At 42.1% G+C, this 18,248-nt stretch overlaps 1 protein-coding gene across 3 annotated transcripts in view; it reads left to right on the top strand.

Moving 5' to 3' along the window:
- The first annotated feature begins 2,043 nt into the window (after positions 1 to 2,043).
- PDE5A (phosphodiesterase 5A) overlaps positions 2,044 to 18,248 on the top strand; it is a 131,802-nt gene continuing 115,597 nt past the window's right edge. Inside the window, exon 1 of one of the 3 annotated variants that reach the window (XM_058549977.1) lies at positions 2,044 to 2,445. In XM_058549977.1, coding sequence (XP_058405960.1) covers positions 2,324 to 2,445 — 122 coding nt within the window. In that variant the 5' untranslated portion in view covers positions 2,044 to 2,323. Of the gene's footprint in view, positions 2,446 to 2,550; positions 3,002 to 3,746; positions 3,849 to 18,248 lie in introns of those variants that run through there. The other 2 variants (XM_058549979.1, XM_058549978.1) reach the window with 2 other exon arrangements.

Raw genomic sequence — 18,248 nt, 5'->3', positions numbered from 1 at the left:
GCCATCGTTTTGTTTGTTTTTTCTAGTTGTACGACCAAACCCTTTAACAGCAGAGGTAGGTAAAAGCCATTCATGTAGAACTTTGTAAGCCATATTAGAGAGTTTGGGTTTTATTCTAGTACAATGGGAATGCACTGGAGGGCTTTCTGTTAAGTCACATTTGTTTGTTATAAACAGCATTAACAGCATTTTTCAAGTGATTTTCTGGTAATATTTATTATTTACTTATTCTTCAACTCATTCTGAAACAAAATTTGAGATGCTTAGAGCAATCCATACCAATAAGTTAAAAACATAAAATAATCGAGCAAATTGGGATCGAATACAATGGAGCTAAAAACCAAGAAGCCAGGGTGAGGCCGGTTCAAAATACACTTACCTTTAAGTACTTTAAAATTACAAGAGGTATTGTTACCAACTTTCTCTGAGCTTTCTAGAGCATTCTAGAGCATATCCCTTGTGATATGCTCACCTCAGGTAAAAGGTTTTGCAGTAACCCCCAATCCACCATCTACACCACATGGAATTAAGACTCACTGATGGGAAAATCCATGGATTGTTTTTCTTGCAGTAATTTTTTTTAGAAACCTTCCTAATTTCTGATAATTTAACCCTTTCAGGTTGGGAGAGAAAAAAGGCCATTTGGATAGAGCCTGTTTGTTTAATCAAGATAGCCAAACAAAGCAAACAATTCAAGCCAAAAATGGACTCCATTTTTAGTAGGTAAGTGGAGTTTTAAATTATAATTGACTTCCTGTTAGAAGAAATGCATGAATTTCCACAGGGGAGAACTGAGCACTGAGGAGAAAGCAACAGCAAAGTTCCAGAGAAAATGAAGTTACCAAAGGACAATTCTTTAATGCAGGAAAGATAAATCATTGCATTGGAGGAATGGAGGACATTTTTTAACCTTCTCATATTATCAATTTAATTACGTGTTTCTATGTAGTGAGTAATGTCTTATATTCTTGCCAAGAATGTTTTGAAAGGAGTTTGTTGAAAGTATGTCAGCTCAATTACTTTTGGTATATCACTGCTAATGGTGTTGTTCACACGTTGTGAAACACACAACTCCAGATTTAATTCTGCCAAAAAAATTAGGTCATTGCAAAATACCATCCTAAGACTGCAAATGCGGGACAGGGATCTGGGGATGAGGACAAAGCAAAGGAAGACACCAGTTCCTTCTTGTAAAACATGACAGGGATGGGACAAAACAGAGTAGCAAGTCTGATCTCTTTTATAGGGATACATTTTTTGGTGTGTGTGTGTGTTTGTGTGTCTATGTTAATTCCAGTTAAATATAAATGACGAATTAATTTAAATTGGGCTAACTGGCTGTTCTGCTCTGTACAGGGGTAGCACCAGTGCTCTCAGGTTACCCTAATTGGACAGAGGTGCCCTTGTTTTCTGACTTCATTCACAAACCATCTATGATTATTTCAATTTACCTTTTTCTTTTTCCAGAAAATCTTTTTCCAGTCACGAAAAGGGGGTGTTTGATGCAAAGGCACTTAATTTATAATGATTATTATTGTTGTTCTTATTAACATTAGCACGGGAATGGCTTTATTGGAAGTTACCCACCCAGACTCGCGAATCCGTCTTGGTGGCACACGCCCAACTGTCCTTCCTCGGACGCGGTCGGTGGCTGGGCGCTTTGAGCCACCGCGCTGGCTGGGCTCCGAGGGAGGTCGGTCCCCACTCCTCGCAGACCGGAGCGCCAGGCTGGAGGAAAGCGAGGCGGGACAGTCATTGTTCTCCCAGGCCCGAGGAAAAGCGCCCAAGCTAGCACCACCTCTCACTTTGGGGCGAAACTTCCCCTAGCTCCCGCTTTCTGGGCTTGGGATGGGTCTCCACATCGCGACCTTCCCTTTCCCAGAGTGGGACACTGAGAACACACCACAGTCACCTTTGCGCGCTCCCCGGAGCCGCCTTGGCACACAGCGCACCCCAGCGGCCGCATGGCCTCCTGCTAGCCGTGGCCACTTGGCTTCCGGAGAGCTTGCCAGTCGCCGCCGCAGCCGCCTCGGAATCGGGGGACTCGAGAGACTGCGAGAGCCAGTCTCGGCCGGACCCCAGGGAGGGCGCCGGGCTGCTGCGCCGGACCCCACCCGCCACACCTGGGAGCCGTGAGGACTGGGAGAGGCGGGGCGGGGCAGGGGGCTGGCCCGGTGCCCGAGCGGCTTCCCCGAAAGCTGGCCGGACTGGAGCAAGACGAAGGGGGAGGGTCTCGAGGCAGAAGCCTGCTGCTCCGAGGGAGGGACCCCAGCTGGGGTGGAAAACCAGCGCCAGCCAGCCGCAGAGACGCGCTGCGCCCATCATGGAGCGGGCCGGCCTCGGCTCTGCGCCGCCGCCGCAGCAGCGGGACCAGGACTCAGTGGAAGCCTGGCTGGACGATCACTGGGACTTTACCTTCTCTTACTTTGTTAGGAAAGCCACCAGGTAAGAAGAGGACCCACGGAAGACCCGGCCGGGGCGCGGAGCGTGACCTGGGGCTGATCTCTCTCCCCTTTTGCATTTTCCCTTTCGTTCACCATTCAACAACATCGTTCCCAGGCCCTTCGCTTTTGAAGTAGGTCCCTGGTCCTGTTACGGTATAGGGACCTCGACTTTAAGGCGAGTACAGTCGAAAAACCCAAGCTTAGGATTCGATCCAACTTGCTCACAAAGTTCTAATACCAAAATGTACGTGCCGACCCCCCGATCCCTGACCGCCTTGGTATTCCCTGGGAGGAAGATTATTTTCATAACAGCCGTGCTCCCGGGCCTTCCTCCAGCCTTTCTCTAGCCTCCTGGTTCCCCTAAATCTCCTTAGCGAAACCAAAACAGTTTTTGAGCCCCTTCCCTGCAGCTCCGGAAGCACCATTTCCAACTCGGTCCCAGTGGCTCCGCTCCTCCTCCGTCCCCCTCGCCCCGGCCCTGGCGGGGCGGGGAAGCCGGGGAAGGGGCGAGACCACAAGGAAGCCCAGAGGCAGCAACATGCCGGAACCCTCCCAGAGTGAGTGCCTTTTGCCCCCTTCCAGTCCCCCGATTGTCCCGCACGCCTCCTTCCACTCGCTCTTGCGCCCAAGGCGGCGCCGCCGAAAGGGCTGGGCGGAGGGGATCGCGGCGCGCACACAAAGGGCGCGGGGGAGGCGCGGCGGGGAGCGGACCCCGGGGGCTGGCGGGTCCCGCGCGGCCCCAGGTGACCCCAGAGGCCGGCCCTTCCTGGTCGAGAGCCAAGCGCCGGGGCGGCCACGGCGGAGGGCGGAGAGGAGGGAGCCCGTCCCCTGGGAGGCAGCGGCGCAGCGGGCAATCGGGGCGCGCGTGGGAAACGCTCGCCGGGAGTTGGGGAGGAACTGAGCCTGAGGCCGGGGGCCGAGGACGGTGGAGCGGAGAGTGCGTGGCAGGCGGGTCCCCCGAAGCCCGAGTCGTCGGTGCGAAGCCGGGGCGCGGGCAAGGCTACTGCGCGCTGACTCGAGGACGCACGCCTTCGGAGAAGGGTCCCGAGCCTCGCCGCCGCCGGCTCGGGGCAGCGGCCGTCGGGCAGCCAGCGCTGGCCGCCTCGGCCGCCCGGGAGACGCGCGCGGGGCGGTGATGGTGGAGGAGCCGGCCGGGGCTCCCACCCGCCGGCGCGCGGCCTCGGCTCTGCCGGGCGCTCCCCGCCAGGGGGCGGCGCAGCGCGGGGCGAGCGGGCGGCGGCGGGCGGCGGCGCGGGCGGTAGGGGACCTGGCTTGAGTCACCGGCCTCACCTGGGCACGTCGTTGTCCCTCGGCGCCTTCTAGAGTCCAGGGGCCGCCGGGGCCGCTTGATCTGCACCTCGAACTTCCCACGTTTGCTATGTTGCCTTTTGGAGACAAAACAAGGTATTTCCTTCAGCATCCCCCCGTCCCACTTTCCCCGCGGGCGCGGCGGGGGCCGGGTGCGGGGTAGTGGCTCGGGTCACACCGGTGGGGCGCTGTTTCATTGAATATGGAGTGTGTGATATTTCTGTCTTCCTTTACTGTCTTGCGGATGTGTTACTTTGGGATCTTAGATGGGGCTCTTTTTAACCCTGTTTCTCCTAACGAGTTGGTGTCGATTTGATCACTTTCGGGGTTTTTGGATAGAGGCCACCGCTTCGGGACAAATCTTATCTCTTCTGTTTAATTACTCCGCCCTCCTTTTTAAATCCTCTTCCCCGATTTCGCCTTGTTCCTTCAAAATCCTAGGTCTGGAGCGACCAGAGGATGAACCCTGAAAGGGAAGTGGTTTCTTTTCAAAGGCCACTTTTCTGCGAGTTTGGGGCGAGGCGCTAAGGCCATCTAGGTCTGGAATTACTGATTGCTGGGGGCGACAGTGTTCAGATGTCACCTGGTACCCCGAGGCCATCTGTCCCCACTTTCTTTCACCCCCATACACTTCCATCTCTGCCCTCGGTGAATTCTAGCGCACAGAACGGGGAGTGGGCAGAGAATTGGGCTGAGTTTTTAAGTGTGTGTGGCTGTTCTCTGGAGGTGTTCTTTAGGCAGATTATTAAGTTGAAAGAAAAAAGTTGTTTTATGTATCAGCATAAATGTCCTTTCCTTTTTTCTCCCCTCTCCCTTTAAAGACATAAACTTGGGATTGTTTGGTGGTAGTTTTTAACTAGTCATAGATAAGTAGTACCCTTGCTGCCAAAATATTGAAAGTAACATTTTATTGGAATACAAATGGAGAGTTGTTACATTTCTTTTCACATTACTTTTTCTCCCAAGTAGCATAGGATTAAAATTCTAGTTCTCAAAATTACACTGCTCAGTGTAAAATCTGGATCATCTGAGACCCTGTGTACTTTTTTCAGTTAGGGTCTTTATGTTATAATTGATGTTGACAACAGGCTGAACACTTTCTATGATATATGTGTGTGTGTGCATATGTGTTCCTAAAAGTTTATGTGGCCTATAAGTTGGAAAGCGAAAGTGTAAAATATTTAAGAGTAGTACAGGCCTTCAATTTTAGGAGTTATAAAGTACTGAAGGTTGTCACTGCAGAGAAGACAATCTGAGAGTTTGTGTGTACCCTGAGGTTCTTCAGGAAACAACATTCCAGTTTGGGCTTACGTTCGGTGGCATTTACTGGAGACTTAAGAACGAGAGTTTGGACGTTAGTTGATGATAAAAGTGCAGAATGGCTAAAGCCAGTGGGATTCACATGGTTGTGATACAAACTTATTGTAGACATTTTAACTTTACAGCTGATTTTTTTTTTAACTAGAAGCTCACATTGCTTTGCTTTTTTCCCTTTTGTTACACTTAGTAAGTGTAAATGAATACTGTATGTGATGCAGGAAACCGATGAAACGATGCAAGTTCTGTAGAGGCATTTGGCATGTTTTAAGATTTGAAATAAATTTGGATTCACTTAGATTGGCCATCTGTGCCTGTAAACAGGCGTGTTGATGGAACTGTTTCTACATTATTTGATTTAATTGTTGTGGTTCAGCATTCATGCATTCTCGATCCTCTCCCCAGACTGAATGATCTGCACTCAATAGTAGTTACTGAACAGAATGAAGGTTCTGGCATTCCTAAATTCTCATGTAAACACCTGTGAATTTTGGTTGACCTTGAACACAGTTATGCTGCTATATTACATTGTTTCCTGTAACTATCTTCAAATATAGAGCTAAGCACCTCATTAAAAGGTATAGTTTGGAGCCTAGAATAGATGGTGTTTAGTAATCACAGCCTGTTTATGTGAATTTGAGAGAGTCAGTTGAACAAGTCATAACATAATCTACTGGCATAAAAATGAATTTGAGACTAGTAACCACAACTTATGGAAAACTCCCACCCTCACTGTCGGAGACAACTTTGCAGTCCTGCAGGCCCGAGATACAGTGTTAATTAAGGGCTCTTAGTGCTAGTGTGTTCACAAATGCAGCCTTCCCTGCTAATGCCACTTAACCACTGTTGTTCTTCTTGACAGCATATTAAAATCATGTTACCTTTCATTAGTTACTAATCAGCTCTGTGGCTGTGGGTGATATTTTAGGTCATTTAGTATGGTGGGGGAACATGATTGACTTTTTCTTGCTTTGTTTTGTACTAGGCAAAAGCTTAAGAATATTTGGCATATACTGGAAATAGGAGATATTAAGTGAGGACAGGTTTTTATGACCGCTTGGATCAAAGTCCGGGAGTTTTACACTCCCGTGTAGTCTTCTAGGATAGACTTTTTATTTGACGCTGCAGGGCTGTGCTGAATTAGTTGAGGTTGCAGGTCCTGTGTTTGGGATTCTTTCTTTGTTTTTTTTCCTTGGTAATTTTTTTCTCATCTCTAAAAGTTGCAACACTTTTATTTGCAAGATATTTATATTAAAATCAGATGATGGATATAAAATAAATATTGCTATATGCTTTTAAAAATTAATTTCTATAATTATATAGGAACATAAACTTTTCACAATTTTCAGACAAATGGTTTGTTAAGCATATTATGTTAAGCAGTCACTAGTGTTGAAGATAAAACTGTGGGTATTGACTCAGTCTGACTTTGATATTATTTATAATATTTTTCTGCTGGTGCAATATTGGCCTTTTTTGCTTGTATTGTTTATAACCAGGATCCATATAGCCAGCTCTAAGCAGCCTTTAGTGCCCTAAAAGTATTCGTGTGGATGGAATTCTTCCCCTCTAGAAGAATCTGTAGGAGACCCTAAAATGATGTTTCTCATTGCCCTTCTTTCTCTAATGTTCTCAAGGTTTCAAATACAGATCCATTCAGATCTTGCAGTACAAGATCATGATTCCTAAAAATGTGGTAGAATTAATGCAGTCGCAAACATAGATGGATATCTCTGTTTGCTTATTGTAACACAAACTTAAATAGGCTTGTAGTACAATTCAGTAGCTTTTTTTGTTTCAGTTTGTGATTGGAAGATCTGTAGAAATCACCAATATTTTCACAAGGTCATGTCTTCAGCACCTAAAGATGAGCAATTTTTAGCATTTTGATTATGCTGTGTAACAAAATTTCCTTTGTAAATAATTCCAACTAAATAGATGATTGGACTCTGGTCTCTGACATTATTTCTTTTAAAATATTGGAGACTGCTTTCAAGTTGTCTGGGTCAAGTTTGTATCTTCACCCTTCATCTGATGGCAGAGAACGTGTCTTACTAAGATGCTCCTCTTCCTCTGAATTTGAAAACACAAATGCACTTAGAACTTTGCTTGAACTTCCTAGTGCCTTTTAGTAATGCTTGAGAAAGATTTGTTTCATAATTGAAAAGGCTAATAATCAGAAGTGCTCAGTATTTATTAGTTTATCCCCCAAACATTTTTCAACCTAATAATTTATTAAACCTGTAACTGTTGTATGGAGTTAGATTTGTTCTTTGTTCTCAGAGCTGACTGAAGGATAAAAACCTCTTCCTAGGATAAAAGGCTTTAGTAAAGACTGCAGAGCAATTAAATAAATCACTGAGTTGATTGATAGTGGAGGGTTGAAAGATGACTAATTACTGAATTTAGGATGCAGACTAGCTACCGACTTTGCAGGACTTCCTATCAAATTAGTTTAGCTGGACAGATGGAAATTCAGTTGATCAGTGTTACAGCTGATTGATGTGGCCTTGGAGATATCTGTTATGTCAGGTTCTCAGTAAAGAGTGCCTGTGAACTGCATACCTAGGAATAAAAATTGAAGAAAGTCTTTCTGCATGAGTCATTTGTTTGATATTTAACTCTGTAATCTTATTTACTGACTCAGTATTCTCATTTTATTTTAAATTATATATATTTTTTCCACAATGTAAGTGCTTTATTCATTTTCTCTAATTGGTAGGAATTTATACATGTTGCCAACCAAATGTTTAAGGCAGGTAAAGCAACCTGAATGTTAAGTTCATAAGAATCATTTTGAGGGGCCACTTGGTATAGCGGTTAAGTGCGCTCGCTCCACTGCGTTGGCCCAGGGTTCGAAGGTTCGAATCCCAGGCGCGCACCGACCCACTGCTTGTCAAGCCATGCTGTGGCTGCGCCCCATATAAAGTAGAGGAAGATGGGCATGGATGTTAGCCCAGGGCCAATCTTCCTTGGCAAAAAAGAGGAGAATTGGCATCGGATGTTAGCTCAGGGCTGATCTTCCTTACACACACGCACACAAAGAATCGTTTTGATAAGTATTCTAAAAAGCTTTTAAAAAGCCTTTATATATATATATATTATTTTTTTTTTCCCTCCCCTTTCTGGTTTGTAGTTTGTAGTGAACATGCTTTTTAGAGTCTTCTGTGCCGTTGTTAGCTTCTGTATTCTTTGAGATTTTTCCCTGGAGTCTGAATTGTAAAGTAAGATTAATTTTTTGCAAATTATCTTCTCTGAATAATTTTATTACATCTAAACTTGGGAGAGAAAAGATCCCCATCTGATATCATATCCCTAGTGATAACTATAAAAAAATAAGAATAATGAGGTCTACTTTCTGTTGAATACCTGTGCTGAGGTTATAAGAAGAGAAAAGATCCAAAACTTTGAAGCTGATAAAATAATTAATACACACACAGGATCTTTGAGCTTTAAAGTTAGAGGGGATCATGTAATCCAGTGTTTCTCAAACTTAAGTAACGTTCTCCTTTAAAGACATTCTTATTGATCTCCAGTATATTAGTTAGAAAGCTTTTGGTCACAAGTGACAGAAACCCAACTTAAACTCATACAAAATTGACTCACATAATTGAAGTACCTGGGGATTGGTTTGGCTGTGAAATTCAGCTGATCGAATAATCTTGTCAAGAGTCTGTCTGTCTGTCTCTGTATCTAGCTAATCTATCAGTCCTTCCTTCAGTCCATCCATCCATTTTTCCATCCATTCATTCTTCCTTCCTTCCTTCATCCATCCATGCATCCACCTATCCATCCATCCATGTTTTGGCCCTATGCTGTGTTGGTTTTATTCTCCTGCATGCTTTCTTCATGTGCTGGAAAAGTTTCTTCTTGGCAGGTTTATGTGGGTCTTAAACTTCTAATGTTAGAGAAGTACCTTCTTATCCATATCAGTCCTCTCAAAAGTACTCTGGCCTTGTTTGGGTCATGTGTCTGCTCTGTAGCAATCATTGTGTCCAGAAGAATAGGGTTGTCGCACTACTTTTTTGGGACAGGTAACCCATAGTGTGATATGTCATTGGGGGAGGGGGAATTCCCAAAAGAAAGCGATGAGGGCACAGCCAGAGGTTCCAGATACCTACCGTACTTAGTGTGGGCTTTCTTTTATTTTAATGTTAGTTAAATGTGGAATTCTTAAGAGTAGGTATAATTTAATCATACTTACAGCATTTATGCAACTGTAATACCAAAATAAATTTATAAGTTAATTATGAATAAAATGGTAAAACTCCTGCCAAATGCAAATTGACAGCGTTCACTAAATCACCCTTGCAAAGTGAACGTGGCCCTGACTGCCCAGTGAAGGGTCTGGTGAGGTCAGTTCGCCTTTGCTACGGCTGCCCTGTGATGCATCGTCCACTTCTCCCACTGGGTCTCTGTGTGAAGAATCAGGAAACTTTTATTCTCAGGCACAGCATACCAGCTTTTGGTTTTTACTTGGTTTAAAAGCACATTTGCGTATTAAATTTACCTCTTTTATTTTCTCCTTATCCCAGAACCACTGGGCTACAGTGTGACTGTAAACACAATTATAAACCTGACCACTAAAATTGCAGGACAGTACCTGGTTATAAGGTGGTCAACCCAGTCATTTAAAGTTTACTTCTTTTGCCTTTTTTGGTTTTAATTGTCATCAGTGTGAAAACACAAACTTTCATTTTCATAGAAAAGTACAGATCTTCAAAACGTATTTGTTTTGGACTCTTGGGGCTTCTGAGACCTCAGATTGAGAAATGCCAGTCTAGTCCAGTCTCTCCCGTATCTAAGCCGCAAAGCAAGTCAATTACATATTTACAGCATAGATTTCAGTTATGATGTTTTCTTTCAGATATAAGTAGGTTTTCCTTAAAAGAACATTTCTCATACATGTGATTCTGAATGCGTGGAAAATTACAAAACGTGTCTCTTCCAATTCTTGGTCAAATTTGAATGTAAAACCATATGAAGCAGTTATGCATTTTATTTATGTTTGGTCCCAATAAGCTTCTCAGATGTTTTCATAACTGGAGAAAACTTGGAAATACTAAGTAACTTTAGGCAGAGCATTCATTTCTTTTCCATGCCAGACCCAAGTGAACTACGCAGTGTAACATCAGAGGAGAGGTTATTGGAGGATGTCGCTTGAGGGTGCCCCCATCTCCCTGTTATAGTATGTTAGTCTTTTATTCATCTAAACCAGTGCTTCCCAAAGGGGATGCTATTGGCATTTGGTGGTGACCCTTTTTTTTTGTTGTGAGAGACTGTTCAGCACAATGCAGGATGTTTAACATCCCTGGGCCCCGGATGCCAAATGCCAGGAGCACCCCCATCCTTGTGACACACATTTCCACATGCCCCCAAGGGCTGGCACAGCAACTTGGTTGGGAGCCCCTGTTCTGAACCCTTTAAAATTTATCTCTGTTTATGGTGGGTAAGGGCCCTGGGAAGGATAGATTTAGGCTTCAACCCCAGAACTACGTCTTTCTGAGGGTATGACCTTAGGTGCTTTATTTGCTTTCTCTGTAAAATGGAAATAATAGTATTTACTTCATAGGCTTCTTAAGAAATTTACAGGAAATAATGCATATTTCCGTATCTTTTTTAGAGTGATTTTCAGTAGTTTACTATTTTACCTTGAGAACCATCAGTGCCTTGAATATAATCACTTACTTTGATAGTCATTCCCTTCTTCTGGGAATTAAAAGAACAGAACAGGAATTTTATAGACTTTTAAGTGTCCTTCTCATTCTTCAGATGAAGTTTTATTAATGGTTTGAACAGAAGCTTTGTGGATTGTGTAAGGTTCTGGAAAGGGGATTGGAATGGGAGGCCAGGCCTCTGGATTTTGTCCCCAGCTTTGTGACTGGCTCAAGTTAACAAACCTCCACTTGAAAATGGGAGGTGGGAGGGAATAAGGAATCAAGGCAGAGAAATTGATCAGTGAGCTTTAAAACCTCTTCCAGCTCTCAGCATCTTGATTCTCACCAGGAGAGCAGACTATCAACTTCTCAGATTGAATAGTTTCCTCTAAGTATTTTCCAAATACCCGTAGTGGATCGAGGTCAAATTATGCAAACTACATAACTAAAACTGTATAGAATTAGGATCCAAGAGCAAAAAAATGTCTAACGTTATAATGTGAATTATTTTTATATTTTTCCTACAGATAATTTTAGCAGATTTTCATATAAGTTATTAACCATCTCTTTCCAGACAGGAAATTAGTACACTCTTTGTAATTTTGGTTTTAGTGATTCACATGACTGATGAAAAAAGCACTAGAGAGAAAGAAAAAGGGATGAAGTTTTAATAGTAGATTTTAAAAACACAAGAATGCGTTGTGTTTTGTGGATCATTCATGGCCTGCAACTCTCTACTCTGTTTTGTTTGTGGTGCCCTGCAAGTCTCCCCAAATGCTAGTGCTCAGGGGACCTGCTGTATGGGCATCCTGGAGGCCCAGGCATCAGCCTACTTATAGAATTTCCCCAAGTGACCCCCCCTTGAGTAGGAGCTAAAACGGATCAACTTTAATCCCCAAATCTCCTGTAGCAGAGTGTTAAAGCATTGCTTTATCAAGTCTTAAAACCATTCTCTAGTTTAGAATTATGGTTATTATGAAATATTGCTGTGGTTTTCATCATAGTAATTAGTTGTATATTTTTTCACATTTATTGTCAGCTGGTTTTATTTTATCTTTGCTCTTTTGAAAAAAAAATCATCCCCCAAATCTATAACCTATTTTTCTTAAAAAAATTAATTTCTAACTGGTAATGGAAGAACAAGTTATGTTCTTGCATTTATTTTTCTCCACTAAATGTTCAGCTCTTAATCTTTATGTATTATTCAGAAAATTATGTCATATGTAAGTGTAATTATTGGTCTAAGGAGTCTGTGTTTTTTCAGTACTAATTTGAGAAAATGCTAACATTGAAACAATTTCTTATGAGTGTTTCTGTAGAGAAATTAGTGCTTTTAAACTAGGAGCAACAAATGGCTAACATCTAGTTATTCCATAGAAGCCCACTGAATGAATTCTTTTTATTTTTACAAAAAAAAAGTCACTTTTGAAAATACACTCCATTTAATGTTCGATTAACTTAAAAACAATAATTATCATGTATTAAACACTGTGTCTCAGACTCTGCTGTCATTTTATAGGCATCATTTTCTTTTTCTTAAAAACCCTGTGACGGTTAATACCATTTTCTCCGTTTTAGAGAGAGAAAATAATGTCCCTAAGGTCTCACTCGTAGAAAGAAGTAGTTCTGGGGTTGAAGCCTAAGTCTTTGGCACCCAGGGCCCTTACCCAGCATGCTCTACTGCAGTTCACTGTCCACGTTCATGGAAGCCCACTAAAGGCTCATAGAGTTAATGTCATGGGGAATCGCGCTCAGGAAGAGGTTGAAGTTTCTTCTAGGGCCTCTTAATGTGCAAGCACCTTGCTAAATGATGTGCCTAGAGACCTTGCCCAGGTGGGTTCAGTTTCTATATATAATTTTAGAGTATAAAAAGTGGCAACTCTCAAATGACATTTTAAATAGAGTGGCTGACAATTTAGGTACTAGGCCATTAGAATTATATTTTTAGTATTAGAACACAGAATACCCTAAGTACAGTGTATTTTGAAAGAATTTTTACCCTTTGATACATTATTTTAGGCAAGAGTACAAAACACATTAAACTAGTTGGTCTACAAGTAGGTTTCATCTAATTATGTTTTTAACTCATGAGAGTTATTCTGTTTATGTCACAATTTTACTTTGCCTTGTAAATTTTTCTTTTTCCTTACTTTTCTAGATGCCAAGAAATATTCCATAAAACCTTGACAATGTGTTCTAATTATTTTTCCCTTTCAAGACATCTGGAATATTGAATATGTATTTTTAGGCATTTCTTTCTTTTTCAAGATTCATTTTGTAAGATGAGTGAGCAGTTCAACTTTAGTAGAAAGTAAAGTTACTGCTGCGTGGAGCCCTTATGGAGACAGGCATTAGAGTGTATTGTGTGTGTGTGTGTGTGTGTGTGTGTGTGTGTGTGTGGCATTAGAGTGTACGCTGCATGGAGCCCTTATGGACACAGGCATTAGAGTGTATTGTGTGTGTGTGTGTGTGTGTGTGGCATTAGAGTGTATGCTACGTGGAGCCCTTATGGACACAGGCATTAGAGTGTATTGTGTGTGTGGCATTAGAGTGTATGCAGCATGGAGCCCTTATGGACACAGGCATTAGAGTGTATTGTGTGTGTGTGTGTGTGTGGCATTAGAGTGTATGCTGCATGGAGCCCTTATGGACACAGGCATTAGAGTGTATTGTGTGTGTGTGTGTGTGTGTGTGTGGCATTAGAATGTATGCTGCATGGAGCCCTTATGGACACAGGCATTAGAGTGTATTGTGTGTGTGTGTGTGTGTGTGTGTGTGTGTGTGGCATTAGAGTGTATGCTGCATGGAGCCCTTATGGACACAGGCATTAGAGTGTATTGTGTATGTGTGTGTGTGTGTGTGTGTGGCATTAGAGTGTATGCTGCATGGAGCCCTTATGGACACAGGCATTAGAGTGTATTGTGTGTGTGTGTGTGTGTGTGTGTGGCATTAGAGTGTATGCTGCATGGAGCCCTTATGGACACAGGCATTAGAGTGTATTGTGTGTGTGTGTGTGTGTGTGGCATTAGAGTGTATGCTGCATGGAGCCCTTATGGACACAGGCATTAGAGTGTATTGTGTGTGTGTGTGTGGCATTAGAGTGTGTGTGTGTGTCCCTTTTGCTATTCACATTTAAAATGCCATACAAGAGCTTGCATCCCTCTGTCCTGTTAATAAGTTTTGCATATCCTATTTAATACTTCTAGATAGTGGGCACTGGAAGAAACTGTGACTTGTCTAGATTAGTAGAAAATTTCTAGAACACAAAATAAGTTGTAGTTTTCTTTCCTGTGGTAGGTTTATAATAATCGTGAGTGAAAATGAGAGATTGGAAAAGGGGGAAAGTTTTGATTCTTAATAGTATGTGCCATATAGTGACTTTTCATTTTTTAAATGAATATTACTAATCAATCTATAAAATTTTTAGAAAGTATGAGATGAAGTGTACCCAATCTACAACACTTATTTAAATATCCATAAAAACGGTATTACTGGGGCTGGCCCTGTGGCTGAGTGGTTAAGGTTCCATGTGATCCACTTTGGTGGCTCAGGGTCACGGGTTCGGATCCCGGGTGCAGACCTACTTCACGCGCCAGCCATGCTGTGGAGGCATCCCACATACAAAATAGAGGAAGACTGGCACAGATGTTAGCTCAGGGCTAATCTTCCTGAGGCAAAAAAAATGAAGATTGGCAATGGATGTTGGCTCAGGGCGAATCTTCCTCACCAAAAAAAAAAAAAAAAAAAAAATACTAGCTTGACACCATTAAATTTAATCATTAACTTAATTGAGTCTATGATACACTTTTCACCTACTTACACAATATGAGCACACAGGAAGTGTAGAATGAAATGTATAGCACTTTATTCCTGCCATGTGTGTGATTTGATGAAATAAACCCTGTGTTACAACCGTTATGGACAAAAATGTGAAAAAATGACCACCTTCTAAGCTTCCTACCCCCCAGAATTCCTTTGATCTTTTTTATCATTCAGGATTGAACGTATTCATCCTTCTGTTAGTAAAGACACAGCACAGTGTCCGAGCCTGGAAGTGTCACGCGCAGCCTTTGCCCGCAGCAGCTGCTAGAACCTGGCTGCCCAGCCTTGTGAGTGCGGGAACGCGTTTAGTTTTGTGGGGCGCTCCAGCCACGTCGGAGCATCGCCCTAAAGGGCGCAGTGCTGTCGGTGCTGTAAAGGAGCCTCGTGAAATCAAAATGTGTTAAGCATTATTCTTCATGACACTGATTTTTGTATCAAATTGTCATTGCATGAGCAGTTTGAGCTGCAAGAGTCTTCCCCAAAGTACAATATAATAAACTTCTGATTGGATTCATTGTTCAAAAAGATTTGAGATTTAAAATTCAAGTTACATTTATGACAACTCATGGCAAGTTTTTGGCAAATTCCATTTGGCGTTATTTCCTACTATCTAATTCCTATCAGTCTTTTGGGCTCTTTACTTGCTCAGCGTGGGAAAGGGCCCCTCAGTAAGCCTGCGCAGCATCTGTGGTATGCAGTGTACACGTCTGAAACCACAGATGGTATTTGCATTAGTGTTACCTGAGAGGAATAACTCCTAACATTGATTTTGGTACCCTCCAAGGTTTCTCCAGCTATTTTAAGGCATATTGTTAAAGACGAAAACAAAACTAAATCTAATTTGCCCATTTAAAGTTGGTCTATAATACAACTCATTTATGAGGTAAGAAATTTTTTGTATAATAAAATGAGGAAGGAAATAAGTGACTGGAGGATAATAAACCAGATTGTGGTGAGGAGAGAGGGAATGATTTGGGTGGGATGTTAAACATCAGGATCTTGTCATTGATTATAAATTCTTGGCATCAATTTTCATTGTATTTCCCTTGGCCATGGCTTTATTTCAAGTGTCAAGGGCCTCTTATCTTTCATTAACAGCCTTGTAAACGTTAAATCAACTCGAAGACTTCAAGAGGGCCACTCTGCTCGTGATTGCTCCCAGGTTTGCAGGGCAGTGAGCAAGGGCAGGCTTGCACATGAAAGTCGAGTCTCTGAGTTATGAGGGCTTGTAGCAAAGGGTAAAATATAAAATACCTTTGTGGAACGGGCGTCCCCTTGGTTCTTTTTGCTCAGATGGCTAGGATGTAACTTATGTAGAGTTAGGATGTAACTCTTCTTTTTGGGGGGAAAACTTAGTGACAGCCTATAAAGAATGGCATTCTGAGGTATCTGCTTTGGCCGAGGACTTGGAGTCCTCAGGGTGCATGTAGCCAGCCTTTTGCAGACCCCGTTAGACCCTCGCAGCCTGTGAGCTTTGTACCACCGGGAACACAACCTTTTTTCCCTCATCTTTTCCCTTGTTCTCCTGGCGGAATTTTATGAGGAAATAAACAGCCATTGCTCCTTACCCCAGCCCTGCATCTCTGTTGGAGTGAGTACTAAATTATAGGAGACAGCAAAATCTTAAGTATGTGGAGGAGATTTTGAAATGCTTCCACATGCGTTTTCTAATTTCACTTGTACATCAACCCTGTGTGGTGAGTGAAGGAGTAAGGAGGTCTTTCCCCTATGTGAAAATGAGGAAGTGAGGGGCAAAAAGAGGGTAACTGAGTTGACTGACCTGGTGATCCATCATCTCCTGGCCTGTTGATACTGTAAGCCATTGTGGGGGTCTTCATGGCCTGTTAATACAGCTGCCCGTTTTTACAACTGAAGAACTTGAACTCCAAAGAAGTTGTGATTGGTTCACCCTCACATTTGTGTGGTCTTGTAGCTGGAACTAGAATTCTCTCCTGATTGCCAGTTTGGTATTCTTGACTTTATACCCTGCAGAAGACAGTCAGCACCTTGCACTTCGAAAAGAAGTCAGAACCAGTGGTGTCTGCCCTGTTTTATAGAGGATAAAATTGAAATGCAGAAAGAAAACGCAGGAAGAAAATTGTTTGCCACTGGTCACACATCCCACTAGTAGCAAATGCTAAGACTAGATTAGAATTTAGGATTCATGGCTAAAAAATACAGCTTCTCAATGCTTTGTCGTCTCAAGAATTTTTAGCAATTAGTCAAACTCCCTTTTATAAGTAGACTGCAATTTGTTTTTTCTCTTTTAAGTATATTATATGGTATGGTTTTGAGAGTGAAATGAAAAAGCTTACTTAAGGAGGAATTTTATGCCACAAATTATTAATCTAAGAGCTTTCAAAAGGTTCACTTGTCACACACAGGATCACAGTGTGGTACACAGGATCCTTTGTGCTCTTTTGATGACAAAATTAGTATTAGTGATTTGATAGCCTGGAACTCATTAGTATGCTGGATAGAACTTACCTTTTCTTTGTAGTCTTTCTGCCAACAATTCCAGTTGGGAAAAACAGACTATAGAGTGACTAGAGTGGCCAGCTAAAATACAGGACACCCCGTTAAATTCGAATTTCAGATACAACTTACACTAAACAATTATTCATTGTTTATCTGAAACTCAGTTTTAACTGGGTATCCCATATTTTTATTTGCTAAATCAAGCGACCCTAAGAATGACTCTTCTCTCGAACACATTTATTATACATTCTTTTCAGTGCATTGTGTTAGATTTATAAAGCATGACCTGTTTTCAGAGAAGTATAGACGTGAGATTCAGGCAGAGTTTTTTTAAGGACACTAACCTTAAGAATTTTTGTTCCCTTGAGTCCTCTGAGACAGAGTTTTTACCTCCGTGGGTTAGTGTGCCATCCTTTTATGATCTGGATGGAAAGAATTAAGTTAGAGAATGAGTTGTTGTGATCTTACTCTCTCTATGCCTTGTATGCCCGAATCTGATTTTGACTCTTTCAGATGCAGCTAGAAGTTACGGAGTGCCTTCTTCATGACAAGCGTTGAGGTTCTGGGAACTTTTATATTTTTACAGGCCATAAGACTTGGAATAGGAGACCTAGTTTTGCTATCAAATAGCAGAATGTGTTTGGTCCAGCCATTTAATTTAGCTTCATAATTTGCAAAGTAGGATTGTTAATGCCTGCCTCACCAGGTTTAAATAAAATGGTGCTTTTTATTTTTCAATATCACTAATGTAAATACTTTTCAAAATCCCATAGAATCAAGGAAGAGCAAGAAGGGGAACTAGAGATCCTCTAGAGGCCGTAGAAGTGATTTGCCCAGTCAGAACTACCATGCAGGTTTCTTGAGTCCTCTCTGGTACTTTTTACCCTTATATTTGACGTGTTCACAGTCATCTCTTCCCTCTTTATTCATTTGTATGTATTTACATTTAACTTCACATCACAGAAAAATCCAATATGTATATAAATTAGCCTCTGAACACAATATAAACTTCAGTTTTGGGAGGAGAGGTCACTTAATAATTTATCTGAGGTTGCTCATTACTGTATCCCTGGTGCCCAGCTACACTCAGGGATCTTTACCTCATGAGAATAATTCATTCTAGAAAAAAAGGACACTTAAAAGTGAATTCAATTAAAAGGGAAAAATATCAGTGAAAACGTTTTAATTGGAACTTTATCTTGAAAAATGGAACTGTAGATTA

This window comes from Diceros bicornis, chromosome 11, assembly GCF_020826845.1.
Source record: "Diceros bicornis minor isolate mBicDic1 chromosome 11, mDicBic1.mat.cur, whole genome shotgun sequence".
NCBI classification, from domain to species: domain Eukaryota; kingdom Metazoa; phylum Chordata; class Mammalia; order Perissodactyla; family Rhinocerotidae; genus Diceros; species Diceros bicornis.
Note: the sequence above shows the minus strand (reverse complement) of the source record. Positions and strands in the feature narration are given on the sequence as shown.